Raw genomic sequence first — 17,974 nt, 5'->3', positions numbered from 1 at the left:
ACGCAGAAAAGGATCGCGCTGGCTTCAAGCTGCCCACACCTGAGATGGCAGTGCTGGAGAATACATTTTCAAGGTAAGTATTTCTTCTTGCAGGTAAGTGCAATCCGGGACAGATCAGAGGCTATCCATTGTGGAATGTACTAGCCCTGACTGTCCCAGGGGTATTTTTATTAAAAAAAAAGCTTACTGGGTGGAACTCCGCTTTAAGTAGTATGCATAGTTACTGTCTACATCGCACTTACTGCTTCTCTACCGAGGTTACAGTACTGTATGGTCTTTATGGGAAACTATGTAAGTTTTCTTCTGACATGAAACTCTGTATTGTTCAATGTTCCAGCTGTTAACTGTTTCTTACAATACATGTTAAAGAGGAAGTAAACCCTCCTCTGACACTTTTACCTATAGATAAGCCTATGATAAGGCTTACCTATAGGTACTGTAACTATCTCCTAAACATGTACCGTTTAGGAGATATTTACCTTACATGCAGCCAGTGACGTCACTGGCGCATGCACTCTGAAGGAACGGCCGCTGGTGCCATTTCTTCAGAGTCCCGTGCCGTGACTGTCGGCTCCCGCGCGCGTGCGCGGGAGTGACGTCACCGCGGCTTCGGCCAATCAGATGGCCGGATGCCGCGATCCCGGAAGACAGGTGACTGGACATGTCGCCCGTCATACAGATGAGCAGGCGGCACGGCGGGGCTCGTTCTAAGGTAAGTATTTCATAATGAGCGATGCATACTAGCTCATTATGTGTTTGTCTTTCAGGTTTCAAAAAAAAAAGTTGTACGAGTTTACAACCTCTTTAAGTTTTCTTGATAAAACTCAATAAAAACTATTGAAAGAATAAAGGACACTTTACTGTGTGATCTTTAGTAAAAGAGATTGTTCAGAAGTCCCCTGGCTAGCCTAGAAAAAAGCCAACTCCTATGTAATGACAGCACACCAGTCTCTTTCATCCTGCACTGTCTGTAGTAGCGTGCCAGTGTGCCAATCCCCCAATGAGATTCGTTTCCTAAGCTCCAGCTGAGAGCTTCTCTCCCCTGTGACTGGAGGACTGCTCTTCCTAACACCGCCCCCCCGTCACACGGCCTCCAATCACAGCGCAGCTCCATTGACACCGCTCCACAAGTCTATCTACGGTATGGGCTGTACTACCTACTGAACAAAAGTTAAAAAACAGAAATGACTGCACACCACGGTAAAAAAAAAACAAAAACAAACACTATTTAAAAAAAAAAAAAGACTTTACTTGTTAGCCCGTGTACATTTAGTAATCAACAGCGTCTGTGTTTAAAGTTCTACACCTCCCCCCCCCTAAACGCTGGGAGTGGTTTTACCCATGCAGGGGCGTATGCTGCAAAAGGGATTTCTTCTCCTCTGAGCGAAGGGGGCGTGTCCTCGAGCGCTTGGTGGGCGTGGTTTGGGGACAGAGCGCTGCTGTTGGGGGCAGACGTGCGAGTGTACAGAGGCTGGGAGAGCGGCGGCGGATAGAGAACGTAATATAGCCAGCCATAATAATGTAACGGAGGTGCGAAGAGGGAAGGGGCGCACAGCCAATTGGCGGAGGTCGCCTGAGGAGGACAAGAGACGACAACCTCATGGACACTGGACGTCTTCTTTGAGACACTTCGCTATGGCTGCCCAGTCCAGGTAAGGGGAAGGAGGGGGCAGAAGTTGGTGACAGCTCAGACGAATTCCCAGCTATACTAATTATAGGGCACAGTATGAGGTGAAGGGGGGTGGGGAAGGAGAAGAGAGCAGCACGTTAACCCATATGGGGAGCAGTAATGTGACACTGCTAATGTCTGCACTGCTAACTATACCTCACACACCACCCTGCATACATCTGTGCGATCTGATTGGCTGCCAACAGGTGTGTGGAGGGCTCCCCCTAGTGAAAGGGTGCAGATAGCACACACACACTGACTCATTAACCCTGTGTACACCTACTATTTATCCTTTCCAGCCAGGCTGGGTTGGATGGTGCCAGCCTTGTCACTCTTGTGTTTAGTAAACACTTGAAAAGTGTTCATCACAACTTGTGTAGTGTTGTTATAACTTTCAACTTTGCTGCCCTTGCATCATCTCTTCTGTACCAGCGCTTGGAGTGTCACCGTCCCCTAGTTTCCATAATAGTGCAGGCTTTGGCTTGTGAAAATTAGGCCAGTGCCATGTCCGCAGCGTTCTTGGATTCAAAATCAATGGGATCGGTGGTGTTAAGCGTGGGGTTTGCTTCAAATGACAGAACTGCCCACTTGTTGGGTTTGCCTATGTCCCAATCATCACTTAGGTTACAAAGGTGGAGAGATCTCCCCACAGATGTAAGACTGCGCTCATCAGATTGGTGTCTGATTCCTCGGTTGAGTAGTCTTATGTCCCAGTTTATAGCTGTGAGGCAATGCACGATAAGAGGAATACCATCTTTGTCTATGGCAGTGGTCTCCAAACTGCAGCTCTTTGCTTATATCAAGCTCTCGGGGCACTATTCCTCCCACTATTCCTCCCCAGTGAGGAACTATTCCTCCCACTGACGCCAGCGAAGGGGCACTATTCCCTCCCCCCACTGGCCCCGGCGAAGGGGCACTATATCCCCCCCCACTGGCCCCGGCGAAGGGGCACTATATCCCCCCCCACTGGCCCCGGCGAAGGGGCACTATATCCCCCCCCCACTGGCCCCGGCGAAGGGGCACTATATCCCCCCCCCACTGGCTCCGGCGAAGGGGCACTATACCCCCCCCCCCACTGGCCCCGGCGAAGGGGCACTATATCCCCCCCCCCACTGGCTCCGGCGAAGGGGCACTATACCCCCCCCCCACTGGCCCCGGCGAAGGGGCACTATATCCCCCCCCCCCCACTGTCCCCGGCGAAGGGGCACTATATCCCCCCCCCCCACTGGCCCCGGCGAAGGGGCACTATATCCCCCCCCCCACTGGCCCCGGCGAAGGGGCACTATATCCCCCCCCCCCCACTGGCCCCGGCGAAGGGGCACTATAAATCCCCCCCCCACTGGCCCCGGCGAAGGGGCACTATATCCCCCCCCCACTGGCCCCGGCGAAGGGGCACTATATCCCCCCCCCCCACTGGCCCCGGCGAAGGGGCACTATATCCCCCCCCCCACTGGCCCCGGCGAAGGGGCACTATATCCCCCCCCCACTTGCCCCGGCGAAGGGGCACTATATCCCCCCCCCCCACTTGCCCCGGCGAAGGGGCACTATATCCCCCCCCCCCACTTGCCCCGGCGAAGGGGCACTATATCCCCCCCCACTGGCCCCGGCGAAGGGGCACTATATCCCCCCCCCACTGGCCCCGGCGAAGGGGCACTATATCCCCCCCCACTGGTCCCGGCGAAGGGGCACTATATCCCCCCCCCCCACTGGCCCCGGCGAAGGGGCACAAACACTACGTTCGGGGCAGCCCTACTGCTGCCCCGAACGCCGGCGATGGGGGGGCCCTGCTGCTGCCCCTGACGCCGGCGATGGGGGGGGGGGGGCCTACTGCTGCCACTGGCGCCGGCAATGGGGGGGCCTACTGCTGCCAGTGACGCCGGCGATGGGGGGGCCTACTGCTGCCACTGGCGCCGGCGATGGGGGGGCCTACTGCTGCCACTGGCGCCTGCGATGGGGGGGGCCTACTGCTGCCACTGGCGCCTGCGATGGGGGGGGCCTACTGCTGCCACTGGCGCCGGCGATGGGGGGGCCTACTGCTGCCAGTGACGCCGGCGATGGGGGGGCCTACTGCTGCCAGTGACGCCGGCGATGGGGGGGGGGCTACTGCTGCCAGTGACGCCGGCGATGGGGGGGGGGGGGGCTACTGCTGCCAGTGACGCTGACGATGGGGGGGGCTACTGCTGCCAGTGACGCCGGCGATGGGGAGGGCCTTCTGCTGCCAGTGACGACGGCGATGGGGAGGGCCTTCTGCTGCCAGTGATGCCGGCGATGGGGGGGGGGGGCTACTGCTGCCTTTGACGCCGGCGATGGGGGGGGGCCTACTGCTGCCAGTGATGCCGGCGATGGGGGGGGCTACTGCTGCCAGTGCCTAGAAGCGAATAGTGATATCCTATGTGTCAATGCACACTATTTTCAGCATTTTATGAGCTTCAGCGTTAAGGAGCAGAAAAAAAACATTTTTTTAGCGTTTTTGGAAGTGTTTTCCCGGCAGAAAAAGATGCTAAACACTCCTAACAGCTTTTTTCGAGCAGATTTATTTATTTTCTTCATGTACTGTAAAAATGCTAATAAAACACTTAACACTTATAAAAGCTACTAAAAGGCAGCACAAAAAAAGCTATTATGAGCATTTTCCAATTTTTTAAAAAATAAACCTTATACTGATCTGCTCTTTGCAGTGGTTTTGCACAGAGGAGCTTTGATCCTCCTCTTCTCGAGCTTCCCACTGACGCTCCTTGGCCCTCCCTCCTGCCAAATGGCTCCCGAGCTGCTGCTTTGTATCCATTTACACAGCTACGCAGCTTGGCCCCATCCCCTCTCTCCTCATTGGCTCACTGGCTGTGATTGACAGCCAGTCAATGGGGACAGAGAGTCCCTGGGGAGCCGAGGCTCATGTGCACATTGCTGGATTGCCATGGGGCTCAGGTAAGTACAGGTTTTGGGGGGGGGGCTTCTGCACAGGGGTTTTTATTTACGCAGGAAGGTAAAAAAAAAACTTTGAGCCTTTAGTACAACTTTTAGTTCCACTTTAAATAAACAGACATGAAAAATGCAATAAAAACACATAAAAAGGCACACGTGTGAACCTAGCTTAAACCTTAATGACTTTCTCTATCAAACGAAAAATCTTGCAGTGTAAAAAGACCCATTTGACAGAAAAGCTTGCCATATGCTGATTAATATCCGGCTGGTTCAGCAGGCCGTCCTTGCTCAGCAGAAGGTAATCGTTTGATCGACTTCTGTTGAAGGGACGTGCTAGAAAGCTTTTTTCTATCAGCTGCTGACAGTGGCGGGTCCCGCTGTCAGAATACAATTTCCCAGCAGAGGGATTCCTCTTTCCACCTCGATTGTAGATGGAGAAATCTGTTATTTTTTTTTCTTTCGTTTAGCCCGCTGGCTGAAGAAAGGGCAAAAAAAGTTACTGGTCTATGGTCAGATTTAATGATATTGTAACAATGCTTCCAGATACAAGAAAAGTGTGATGTCTACAAGTACAGTATTTGATTATCCTAATATGAAGAAAGATTAGTCGTTTGATGGCAAATAGTTGGAAAGTTTCACAGATTATTCCTGGCCATGTATTGAAAATTGTTTTTCCCAAACTAAAGCTGGATACACACTATACAATTGTCTTTAGATTTTTTCCTTTAGATTTACCAAAACCATATAATGAGGTCAAACGTAAACACTTTTAATTAGTATGCAATCAGGCAGGCCCTTGCACTACATAGTTAAAGGTAAATCTAAAGGAAATGTCTATCCAGCTTTAGAACAATCTTTCTTAGAGAGTGCGCGTTCGACTAGAATTACACATTTCTCCAAGGATGGCCATATACTGATCCACAATGAGATCGGATGTAAAATCGACATACCGTCCTGGAGAAAAATGTGATTGGAAGATCAAAAAAAAACTGTTAGATTCGTCATACCCTTAACAATCATATTGGTTTATCTGCTTTCCTTTGATCACATTTCTGTCTAAATTGATCAGAATAGTTTAAATGAAAATGATCAGTTTTGCGCAAAATCAAAATATTGAAAAGATGCATACTGTGTCATCAAAGATTGGTTCATATTGTATGAATCTGTGAAGAATTGGTAGATGGTGTGCATACATCTAGTGCAGGGATATGCAAACTGTGGCCCTCCAGCTGTTGGAAAACTACAAGTCCCATAATGCCTCTGCCTCTGGGTGTCTTGCTATGCCTCATGGGACTTGAAGTTCTGCAACATCTGGAGGGCCACAGTTTGCCTATCCGTGATCTAGTGGTTGGGAGACGGTGAAACCCTGTAGTTGAGCATTGTTTTTACCACCCCCTCAACTGCTCCACTTTTAGCTGGAAAGGCAGTGGCCAGGGGTGTACACATATCGAGGCAGGAATTATACACTCTGTCATGTTCAGCAGGCATGACCATTCACTGAACGTTACCCATTCAAGTGAATGGGACTGCAGCACAATGCACATGGTTGCGCGTGCGGAAGACCGGCAATTAGGGGATTGAACAGGCAGTGAGGAGGAAATACAACGCCTCCTCCCCAACTGCCAAATGTGCTGAACAGAGATCACTTTTCAGACAGCACCACAAGTGTAAATGAGACAAATCCCAATAGAACTACTACTTACAGGCTTAAAGCTGAACTTCACTGCATCTGTGCATCACACACCAAAAATGCTATTTCATTATTTTTAATATTCAAAGCAAACTCCCCCATCCATCCAGGTCTCCATATTTTTTATTTTACTGAGAAATCAGTTTGAAAAATGCCCCCCCCCCCCCTCCTAGCATTTGTGGCTGTGATCATCTTGATTAAGGGGATCTGGTTTGTGTAGCATTTACTTCTTGGAATCCATCTGCCCTTAGCTCAGGCAGCTAAGAAAAACCTCTCCTCCCGCCCTGAGGACTCCTGGGATGTATGAGATTATTTGCCTAGACCTGAAAACCAGGAAGTAACTGAAAAAATGTAAACAAAAAAAAAAAAAAAAGTTTAAAACAAGTAAATATGATGTACTTGCCTATCTATTTACTAATGCTAGCAGAATAGGGATTAAAAATGGTCAATTTTGATTGAGAGAGAGAAATTCTGCTTTAAGTCCCCATTCACACTAGCGCGGCTTGTCAGGCGACTTGGTCGCCTGCCATTGATTAGCACAGGAGCCGTTCTAATAGGAGCGACACAAGTCGCTCCGACTTAGAAAAAGGGTCCTGTACTACTTTGCGGCGACCTGGAGGCGACTTGCATTGACTTCAATGATATGAAGTCCGTGCATGTTGCGCCGAGGTCACAGGTTGCCCCGGCAAGTCGTGTCGCCCCTGTGTGAATGGGCTCTTAAGGGTTACTTTAGCTTTTCAATGTAAACACTATAATAAAGTTGTGCATTTTTTTTATTCATTTGGTGTCTACATTTTACTTTTTGGAGGTATACTTAAAGTCCCAATAAATTCTTTTTTTTCTTTTATCAATTACCGAGGTTCTGTTAACCCCCAATCCCTGACACTTACCTGGCTCTGTGTCCCTGCCACTGGCCCCAGCATTGTTACCCTAATTTCCTGGTTTCTCAGGGGAAGCTGAAGGCAGCGGAGCCATAGGCTCCTGATGGAGGGGAATGGGTGTATAGACACACATGGTTTAGCTTGGAATCTGACATACGTGTGCCTCCTTAGTACCCAGTTTGTTACAGGAGACACCCAAAAGGAGAGGAGAAGCTTACTGGGCACTGCTAGCTGATATCTTTTCTGTGCATTGTCCAGGCACAGTGTGTTACATTTTTTTTTTTTTAATTAATACATTTATTTAATAAAAAAAAATATTAACTTTGTCAAAATCCCCCACCTAAAGCAACACTTGGTATATATTCCCTATGGTGTATCACATTGTCATGACAGTGCTGTGTAACGACAAAGGAGGTGGTGAGTGACAATAATTCCTCCTGAAGGTTATGCAATTGTTTTACATTTTGAGTGGGAATCAAGTATACATTTTTTAGAATCATGAAGTCTTGATTTATAAACAAAAATAAGCATGCAGTTGAGACATATGCAATACTTTGTACGTCCATTAAAACAATTAGGCATAAATTAAGTGGATGTTACATTTCATGTCGTAAAAACAACATTGATAAAAAGTATCTCCTATCTATAGCAGCAAATACTTGATTTTTTCAGGATTGAGTTTAGTGCATTTTCATTCCTGATGAGTTTTGGCCGATCTGATTTGAAAAAGTGTTTGCCTATGCTGTTTATTGGCCTGTGCAGTAAAATGCACCATGACAGCTGGAGAGTAAAGCAGTAGCTCTGGTCCTTTCAGGCTGTGGCGAGCGAGGGTTTGCTGATCTAGCAGTTACCAGTTTGCAGCCTTTTATAGAGCGAACAGCCCTCAGCCTTTTCTAATATCACTGGTGACCTCCCCACCCCCCATCCAGTGACCTAGAAACTTTAATGGGCAGTAAAGGTTACCAGAAAAGTTAGACAGATGGCATTTTACCTTTTGTCACTCATGTGGGCTGGACTTATCAAATAGAGACTTAACTAATACTACACCATTATTGTTAGGGACGTGTGACTGTTCCACCTCTGTTTAGTGATCGGTTTGTTTTATTTTTTAGTCCCAATATCTTTCCATTGACTTGGGGGTTTGTTAAATGCATCATCAAAGATTGTTTTACACTAGAAGGCTGATTACATATGGGCAATTTTCTCACACCAATCAGATCTCTGCTCCCCCCACCCACCTTGTGTAGTTAGTCATTTGTCGCTAATGATTTTAAAAATGCTACTATTAGTGACCCCATAGAAAGTGATTTGGTGCTCTATGGCTCAGCAATTCCGTGCTACGTCAAAATCGCTAGTGACAATCACTCTTAATGATTTTCTATGACGTATTGCAGCTATCACTATGCTTACCCACAAATTGCAATCTCAGTTAATCTCTTTAAAAAAATCGTCCATGTGTCATCAGCCTAAGATTCGTTGGTGAAAGTCGCATTCATTAAATATATGCCCCAAACAATTACTGGTAGTTATTATTATTATTATTATTATTATTATTATTATTATTATTATTATTATTATTATTATTATACAGGATTTATATAGCGCCAACAGTTTGCGCAGTGCTTTAGACCCCGTTCAGACAGGGGCGACACGACTTGCTGGGGCGACCTGTGAAGTCGCGGTGCACATCGTGAACCGCGACCTCGGCGTGACATGCACGGACTTCATATCATTGAAGTCAATGCAGGTCGCCTCCAGGTCGCCCCAAAGTAGTACAGGACCCTTTTTCTAAGTCGGAGCAACTTGTGTCGCTCCTATTAGAACGGGTCCTGTGCTAATCAAAGGCAGACGACCCACCGCGACTTGTCAGGCGACCAAGTCGCCTGACAAGTCGCGCTAGTGTGAATGGGGTCTTACAGTGTGGGGAAGACAATACAGTTACAATACAATTCAATACAGGAGGAATTAGAGGGCCCTGCTTGTTAGAGCTTACAATCTAGAAAGGAGGGTCAAGTGAAACAAAAGGCAATAACTGAGGGGGATGGGCAGATGGATAAAATGTAGGTAGAGTTGTTAGGTGTGGGTAGGATAGGCTTCACTGAAGAGGAGGGTTTTCAGAGATCGCCTAATAGCTAATAGAGTATGAGATAATCGGACAGTAGTTAACAATTGTAATTTAAAATGCATTCATCAGAACCCTCTTCTGCAGTGAATGTTTGCTGAATGTCAGATTCACTGCTTTTATAAACATCGGTCAGCCGTAACATTGTGACCCGTCAAGACATGGACTCCACTAGACCTCTGCAGGTATGCTGTGGTTCCTGGCACCAAGCGCTCAGTAGCAGATCCTTTTAGTCCTGTAAATTGTTAGGTAGGGCTTCCATGGTTCGGACTTGTTTTTGCAGTACATCCCACAGATGCTTGGTTGGGCTGAGATCTAAAGAATTTGGAAGCCAGTATCTCTAACTCATCGTTGTGTTCCTCAAACTATTCCTGAGTTCATTAAATAAGGCCACCTTCCTCCATTGCTCCATGATCGAGTTCTGATGTTTACAGTGCATTGCGAAAGTATTCGGCCCCTTTTAATTTTTCAACCTTTTACCACATTTCAGGCTTCAAACATAAAGATAATAAACTGTAATTTTTTGTGAAGAATTAACAAGTGGGACACAATCATGAAGTGGAACGAAATTTATTGGATATTTCAAACTTAGTTAACAAATAAAAAACTGAAAAATTGGGCGTGCAAAATTATTCAGCCCCTTTACTTTCAGTGCAGCAAACTCTCTCCAGAAGTTCAGTGAGGATCTCTGAATGATCCAATGTTGACCTAAATGACTAATGATGATAAATAGAATCCACCTGTGTGTAATCAAGTCTCCGTATAAATGCACCTGCACTGTGATAGTCTCAGAGGTTCGTTTAAAGCGCAGAGAGCATCATGAAGAACAAGGAACACACCAGGCAGGTCCGAGATACTGTTGTGGAGAAGTTTAAAGCCGGAATTGGATACAAAAAGATTTCCCAAGCTTTAAACATCCCAAGGAGCACTGTGCAAGCGATAATATTGAAATGGAAGGCGTATCAGACCACTGCAAATCTACGAAGACCTGGCCGTCCCTCTAAACTTTCAGCTCATACAAGGAGAAGACTGATCAGAGATGCAGCCAAGAGGCCCATGATCACTCTGGATGAACTGCAGAGATCTACAGCTGAGGTGGGAGACTCTGTCCATAGGACAACAATCAGTCGTATACTGCACAAATCTGGCCTTTATGGACGAGTGGCAAGAAGAAAGCCATTTCTTAAAGATGTCCATAAAAAGTGTCGTTTAAAGTTTGCCACAAGCCACCTGGGAGACACACCAAACATGTGGAAGAAGGTGCTTTGGTCAGATGAAACCAAAATCGAAACATTTTGGCAACAATGCAAAACGTTATGTTTGGTGTAAAAGCAACACAGCTCATCACCCTGAACACACCATCCCCACTGTCAAACATGGTGGTGGCAGCATCATGGTTTGGCCTGCTTTCTTCAGCAGGGACAGGGAAGATGGTTAAAATTGATGGGAAGATGGATGGAGCCAAAATCGGACCATTCTGGAAGAAAACCTGATGGAGTCTGCAAAAGACCTGAGACTGGGACGGACATTTGTCTTCCAACAAGACAATGATCCAAAACAGTGGTTCTCAACCCTGGCCTACAGAGCCCACTAACAGGCCAGGTTTGCAAGATAACTGAAATACATCCCAGGTGATATCATTTGCTGCTCAGTGATTGCAGTACTCTAGTCTGCATCTCCCCAAGGTAATACTTAAAATCTGGCCTGTTAGTGGGCCCTGAGGACCACTGATCCAAAACATAAAGCAAAATCTACAATGGAATGGTTCACAAATAAACATATCCAGGTGTTAGAATGGCCAAGTCAAAGTCCAGACCTGAATCCAATCGAGAATCTGTGGAAAGATCTGAAAACTGCTGTTCACAAACGCTCTCCATCCAACCTCACTGAGCTCAAGCTGTTTTGCAAGGAGGAATGAGCAAAAATTTCAGTCTCTCGATGTGCAAAACTGATAGAGACATACCCCAAGCGACTTACAGCTGTAATCGCAGCAAAAGGTGGCACTACAAAGTATTAACTTAAGGGGGCTGAATAATTTTGCACGCCCAATTTTTCAGTTTTTTTATTTGTTAAAGTTTGAAATATCCAATAAATTTTGTTCCACTTCATGATTGTGTCCCACTTGTTGTTGTTTCTTCACAAAAAATTACAGTTTTTTATCTTTATGTTTGAAGCCTGAAATGTGGCAAAAGTTCAAGGGGGCCGAATACTTTCGCAATGCACTGTACTTGCTCATTGTAGGCACTTTTGGCCGCGGACACGTGTCAGCATTGGCACCCTGATCACTTTGCGGCTACACAGCAAACTGCAGTGCACTGTGTGTTCTGAAGCTTTTATATCAGAACCAATATTAACCTTTTCAGCAATTTGAGCTACAGTTGATCCTCTATTGGATTGGACTACATGGGCCAGCCCCATGTGCATCAGTTAACCTTGGACACCCGTGACCCTGTCGCCAGTTTTCCTTCCTTGGTCCACTTTTGGTAGGTGCTGACCAATGCAGACTGGGAACATCCCACAAGAGCTGCAGTTTTGGAGTTGCTCTGGCCCAGTTGTCTAGCCATTACAATTTGGACCTTGTCAAAGTCGCTCAAATCCTTACTTTTTTTTTTTTTGCTTTTAACACATCATCTTCAGGGACAATATGTTCACTTGCTGCCTAATATATCCTGTCAACTTTCAGGAGCCATTGTAATTAGATCATCAATGTTATTCACTTTACGTGTCAGTGGTCATAAGATTGGGTTATATTCCCGTTTATAGTAAACCTTTTAATGAAAGAAATACAGAGCTGCCATTGCTTATCACCTTCTGACAATGCTAGTTGCCTGGCTGTTTTGCTGAGCCACTGGATTTATTTTTCCGGGTCTGTTACAAGGAAAAACAAATGCAGATGAGATATTGGAATATATTTTCTGGGCCAGTGACTCAGGAGTATTGATGCATGAAGGTCAGCATGACTGCCAGATAACTAGCAATTTCAAGAGTTTTTAGCCGTTGCAGACTTCGGTTTCTCTCATGACCGGTTTCAAGATTTATAAGTGAGCTGCACTGACTTGCTACGTTAGAAATTTAAAGCACAACTATAATCTGCAGAGATCTGCTACATAAAAAGGGGTAACAATCTCAAGTAATGTGTGGTGAGGCTTACTTTGTGAATTGCCATTTGGGTAAAACAGCTTTATATTCTTTAAAAAAAATGGTCCCCTGAAAAGGAGCATGATCTTGACATCTTTGTGCTGCAACCTCCAAAAGGGAGATGCCACTGGTCATAGACACAACTGTTTGTGCTACAGACCTATATGCCAACTTTATCATTTCAAATTGGGCACCTGTTAGCTGTTTAGTGGTAAAGGAAAGTGCTTTGCCGAGGTTATGTCTGTTGTCACTGTTAGTTACCTCCCTCAGTGCACCAGCCACAACCTATTACATAGATCCTTGAACAGGTACCCAACTGTTACAGTAACCCCAAACCCAAAAGGTAGGTAGTACAAGTGTGTGTGTTTTTTTTTTTTTTTTTTTTTACAGTTCTGAAGGTGTTTTGAAAGAGTTTACCATAGCAATTCACAGGAGCTTAAAGGGAAACTAATCTTATCTGGCTACATCTCCCGAGATGTAGTGTGTTGGCATGTTGTAATGTAGTCTATATTGGGAACGCACCAAAAAAAGGCAGCTACATGACCTATGTAGTTGGATGAGGAAAATGAGATGAGCAGAATTTGTTACTTTAAATATTTTTGCATATAAAATTCCCCATTGCTGTTTTAAAGCTAAACTCCATGTAGGATTTTTTGTTACATTGGTTTAGCTTGACATACTGTAGGTGTGCATATATCTCTTTACCCAGTGGGCCTCTGTGGAAGCTGACAATCACTGTAGGGCCTCATGCACACCGCTGGTGATAAACGTCCGTTTAGGAGCAGTTGGGCGTTTTTTTTCCAGCAGCCTCTGAGCTTACCTCCTGTTATCTGTCCATGTATACTGAGACATTTATAGTCGTTTATAGGCAGTTGAGTTCAGTGGCTTTTTTTTTTTTTAAAGCAAAAAAATGCGTTCAGACGGAAGTTTATTGGTATATGAAACACCAAATACTTAAAACAGCATGCAAACGCATCTAAACGAGGTAACTTGCGTTTCATAAGCGTTTCGTTTATAGGTGTTTCCAATAGGGATACATTTCTGACCATTTTACAATGTAAAAAGGCTTCTAAATGCAAACGCTGCAAAACAGACATTTTTAACCGCTGGTTACTAGCTGTCAAGTTCCAGTGTTAAGGTTACTAGCTGTCAAGTTCCAGTGTTCAGGAGACATTTTCAAAAGTCCCGTGTACATGAAGCCTAAGTCTCCGTTCACATTAGGTCGCTCCGACTTAGGGGGCGACCTGTGAAGTCGCGTGCAGCGCGACTTGCACGGACTCACATAATGGAATTCAATGCAAGTCGCCTCCAGGTCGCCCTGAAGTAGTACAGGACCCTTTTTCTAAGTCGGAGCGACTTGTGTCGCTCCTATTAGAACCGGTCCTGTACTACACTATGGGAGCGACGGTGCACGACTTGTCAGGCTGACCAAGTCGCCTGACAAGTCGTACCAGTGAGAATGGACACGAATAGTCACTACTATTTATTATTATTAATATTAATATAATACAGGATTTATATAGCGCCAACAGTTTGCGCAGCGCTTTACAATGTGAGGGAAGACAATACAGTTCAAAACAGGAGGAACTAGAGGGCCCTGCTCGTTAGAGTTTATAATCTAGAAGGGAGGGTCAAGTGAAACAAAAGGCAATAACCGTGGGGGATGGGCTAATGGAGAAAATGGAGGTATATTTGTTAGGTGTGGGTAGGATAGGCTTCTCTGCAAAGGAGGGTTTTCAGAGATCGCCTTAAAGCTAATGGAGTAGGAGATAATCGGACAGATAAGGGTAAGGAGTTCCATAGGATTGGAGAGGCTCTGGAAAAGTCCTGGAGGCGGGCATGAGAGGAGGTGATGAGGGAGATAGAGAGCAGGAGGTTTTGAGAGGAATGAAGAGAGAGATTAGTTTGGTATTTTGAGACTAGGCTAGTGATGTAGCTAGGGGCTAAGCTGTGGATTGCTTTGTAAGATGTTGTAAGTATTTTGAATTTAATTTGTTGGGTGAGCGGAAGCCAGTAGAGGGCTTGACAGAGGAGCAGCGGACACTGAGCGATTGGTAAGGGGGATGAGTCTGGCGGCAGCATTCATGATGGATTGAAGGGAGGATAGCCTGTGTAGAGGTAAGCCAACGAGACGGGAATTGCAGTAGTCGAGGCGCGAGATGACCAGGGAGTGAACTAGGAGCTTTGTTGTGTCTTTGGTTAGAAAAGGGCGTATTTTGGAGATGTTGCGGAGGCTGAGGCGGCAAGATTTGGACAGCGATTGGATGTGGGGTTTGAAGGCGAGTTCAGAGTCCAGGACAACACCTAGGCATGCGGGGATGGGCTGATGGTAATGCCATCCATATTGACAGAGAAATCAGGGGAAGGGGCACGTGGTGGAGGAAAAATTATAAGCTCGGTTTTGGATGGATTGAGTTTGAGGAAGTGGTGAGACTTCCAGACCGATATATCTGATAGTAAATTAGTGATACGTGAAGAGACTGAGGGAGAGAGCTGAGGGGTGGATAGATAGATTTGGGTATCGTCAGCGTAGAGATGGTATTGGAAGCCGTGGGAGGCTATCAACTGACCCAGAGAGGAGGTGTAGATTGAAAATAGGAGGGGTCCAAGAACAGAGCCTTGGGGGACCCCAACAGAGAAGGGAAGAGGAGAGGAGGAAGTAGAATTGTACATAACGCTAAAGGTGCGGTTGAATAAGTAGGAAGATAACCAGTGAAGAGTACAATCCCGGAGACCAAAGGCATGGAGTTTTTTGAGGAGGAGGGGATGGTCAACCGTATCAAAGGCAGCAGAAAGGTCCAGAAGTAGGAGTACAGAATAGTGTCCATTGGTTTTGGGCATTAGTAGATCGTTTGTCAGTTTTAGGAGAGCAGTTTCAGTGGAGTGTTGAGGCCGAAATCCAGATCAAGGAGGCTATTCTCGGCAAGGTGGTTGCACAGTCGGTTGTAGACTAGACGTTCGAGGAGTTTGGATGAAAAGGGGAGCAAGGAAATAGGGCGTAGGTTGTTCAGATTGGTTGGGTCCATTGAGGGCTTTTTAAGTATGGGGCTGACTAGTACATGTTTTAGAGAGTTGGGGAAGATGCCAGAAGAGAGGGAGAGATTGAAGATGTGGGTTAGAGAGCGTAGAATAGGGCCAGAACGGGAACGTAGCATTTTGCGAGGGAACAGGATCCAGAGGGCAGGTCGTTAAGTGGACGTTGGCAAGTAGTTTAGCAACCTCATCTATAGTGGCGGGGTTGAATGAGGGAAGTAATGATCGCACCTGTGGGCATGAAGCATAAGGCATGGAAGGTATCTGAACAGCAATGATTTCCTTACGAATTGTATCAATCTTCTGTTTGAAGTGGTAGGCAATCTCCTGGGCAGTGAGTGAGTCGGTGGGAGGGGGTAGTGGTGGACGGAGTAGAGAATTAAAGGTAGCGAAGAGTTTCCGGGGGTGTGATGACAGGCTGTTAATGAGTGATAAAATAGGTCTGTTTGGCAGTGTGGAGACTGGAATTGTATTTTTGGAGGGCAGATTTATATCGGTTGAAATCCTTCTGAGACCTAGTGTTATGCCATAGGCGCTCAAGAGTACGGCTATGCTTTTTCAGACTTCTAGTGTTATCTGTTTGCCAAGGTTGAAGGGGATCGGGGCCTGATTCAGTGTGTCCAGGGAGGCGTGTGACTGCCGCGATCTTCCAGGTACTATGCAGAGTAACTATATTTCTGCATACTATAACCACAAGTGGTCACTCGTTCAGCACTGCTGCCATTCACAGAATGCCTTGTATTTTTTTCAAAGAATACAAGCCATTTTCGAATTAGAGGTGGGATCATAACAGCAACATCACAAGGCGTTCTTTGATTGGAAGAGGTGGAGATCATGCTGTCATCGCCCCAGCCTCTCCAGCTTCTTCAATCAGAAAACAATTTGTATTCACTGGAAAAAAAATGATTTCAAGGCATTCTGCGAATGGCACCTTAAAAAAAAAACAAATCTGCACAGTTCCTGTATTTGTAGCCGAACAGGTTCTCTTTAAACATGACACATATTAAGCATGCATCTTTGGGAGAACCAAGCAAAACATCTAACATTCTGACTGTCCTGCTTTACAGTGTTCTGTTTACTGGTAAATTATAGGTGTGCTTAATCCCAAGGCTTGACTAATTGCTGAGCAACCCCTCCCCCATGTGGTGATTCTGCCCAGCCACATAACATGGTAATGTGAGCTTTGTGAATGTTCAGGTAGCTAGACGTTGTACAACTCGTTTTACTTCAGACCTCTTTTTATATAGCCAGTTAATAAGAAGCTGATGACCTTATATAGTTTTGATTTAATGTACTGCATATTTCTATACAAATGTCACAAATGAATACATGGAAGACACTATTTTAAGAGCAAAGATAATATGCGTAATGTGGCAATCTATGGAAACCAATTTGGCTTTGAGTTTTTAGGGATTCAAATTCGTAATGAACTTTTGATTGAATTCTATGTGTTCACATATGAGTCTGTATGAACACACCGACTTTTGACCTTCAAAATCTAGGCCTCTTTCACACGGCCGCTCCGTTTTTTATCTCCGCTCCGGCACTTTTTTTTTTTTTTTTCACGGACACGGATGACACTTGTCCGTATGTCCGCATATCATCCCATCCGTTTGCGGATGATATACGGACATAATGCATGTCTATGGGGATTGCGGATGTCAGCGGATGACACCGCTGACATCCGATTTTGCATCAGTTCCATTTTTTAAACGGAAGAAAAATAGGGTTCTGTTCCGTTCCAAAAAATGGAACAGAACTGAAATGACGCAAATTGGATGTCAGCGGATGGTCATCCGCTGACATCCGCAATCCCATTGACATGCATTATGTCCGTATATCACCCGCAAACTGATGGGGTGATATACGTACATACGGAGCGGCCGTGTGAAAGAGGCCTTACTGTTCTAATTCCTAGTGTCTGATTGTTTGTACTACAACAGGAATATGTTTTGTTGTTTTTTTTTTTTTTTTTGCATCATTATAATGTATTTATTACATGTATTTATATAGCTTCCTCAATTGACACGGCTGTTTACATACTGTACATTCATGTCTGTCCCTGCCCAAAAGGCGCTTGCTATCTAAGGTCCCTATCTCGCATGCATGCATACACATGCTAGGGGCAATTTAGACAAGAGTCAATTTACCTACCAGCATGTCTTTGGAGTGTGGAAGAAAACCAGAGCAAATATAAGCACTGGGAGAACATGCAAACCTCATGCAATGTCTGAGGAACTCAGTGATCCAAGGCAGAAGTTCTAAGTAAAGTAAAAGTCCTTCCTGAGGGGCATCCCTCTCCCAGGCCACCTGCATAAGGGAGATCAAATCAATAGCCCTCCAAATCTGATCCTGGCCTTGCCTGCCCAGGATGAAGCCCACCTGATCCCTATGCAAATAAGGGATAAAAGATGATAGATGATTTGCAAGCACTTTAGTGAACAATTTGAGGTCATTCTCTGAGAGATATAGGTTGGTAATTTCCCACCTCACCAGTATCTTTCCACGTTTTTGGTATA

The 17,974-nt window shown here is 45.7% G+C and overlaps 1 protein-coding gene across 1 annotated transcript in view; it reads left to right on the top strand.

Moving 5' to 3' along the window:
* The first annotated feature begins 1,496 nt into the window (after positions 1–1,496).
* AFF1 (ALF transcription elongation factor 1) overlaps positions 1,497–17,974 on the top strand; it is a 268,126-nt gene continuing 251,648 nt past the window's right edge. Inside the window, exon 1 of the mRNA XM_082265696.1 lies at positions 1,497–1,652. Coding sequence (XP_082121822.1) covers positions 1,636–1,652 — 17 coding nt within the window. The 5' untranslated portion in view covers positions 1,497–1,635. The remainder of the gene's footprint in view (positions 1,653–17,974) is intronic.

Source organism: Pelophylax lessonae, assembly GCF_965119305.1.
Source record: "Pelophylax lessonae genome assembly, chromosome: 1".
Lineage (NCBI taxonomy): Eukaryota > Metazoa > Chordata > Amphibia > Anura > Ranidae > Pelophylax > Pelophylax lessonae.
Note: the sequence above shows the minus strand (reverse complement) of the source record. Positions and strands in the feature narration are given on the sequence as shown.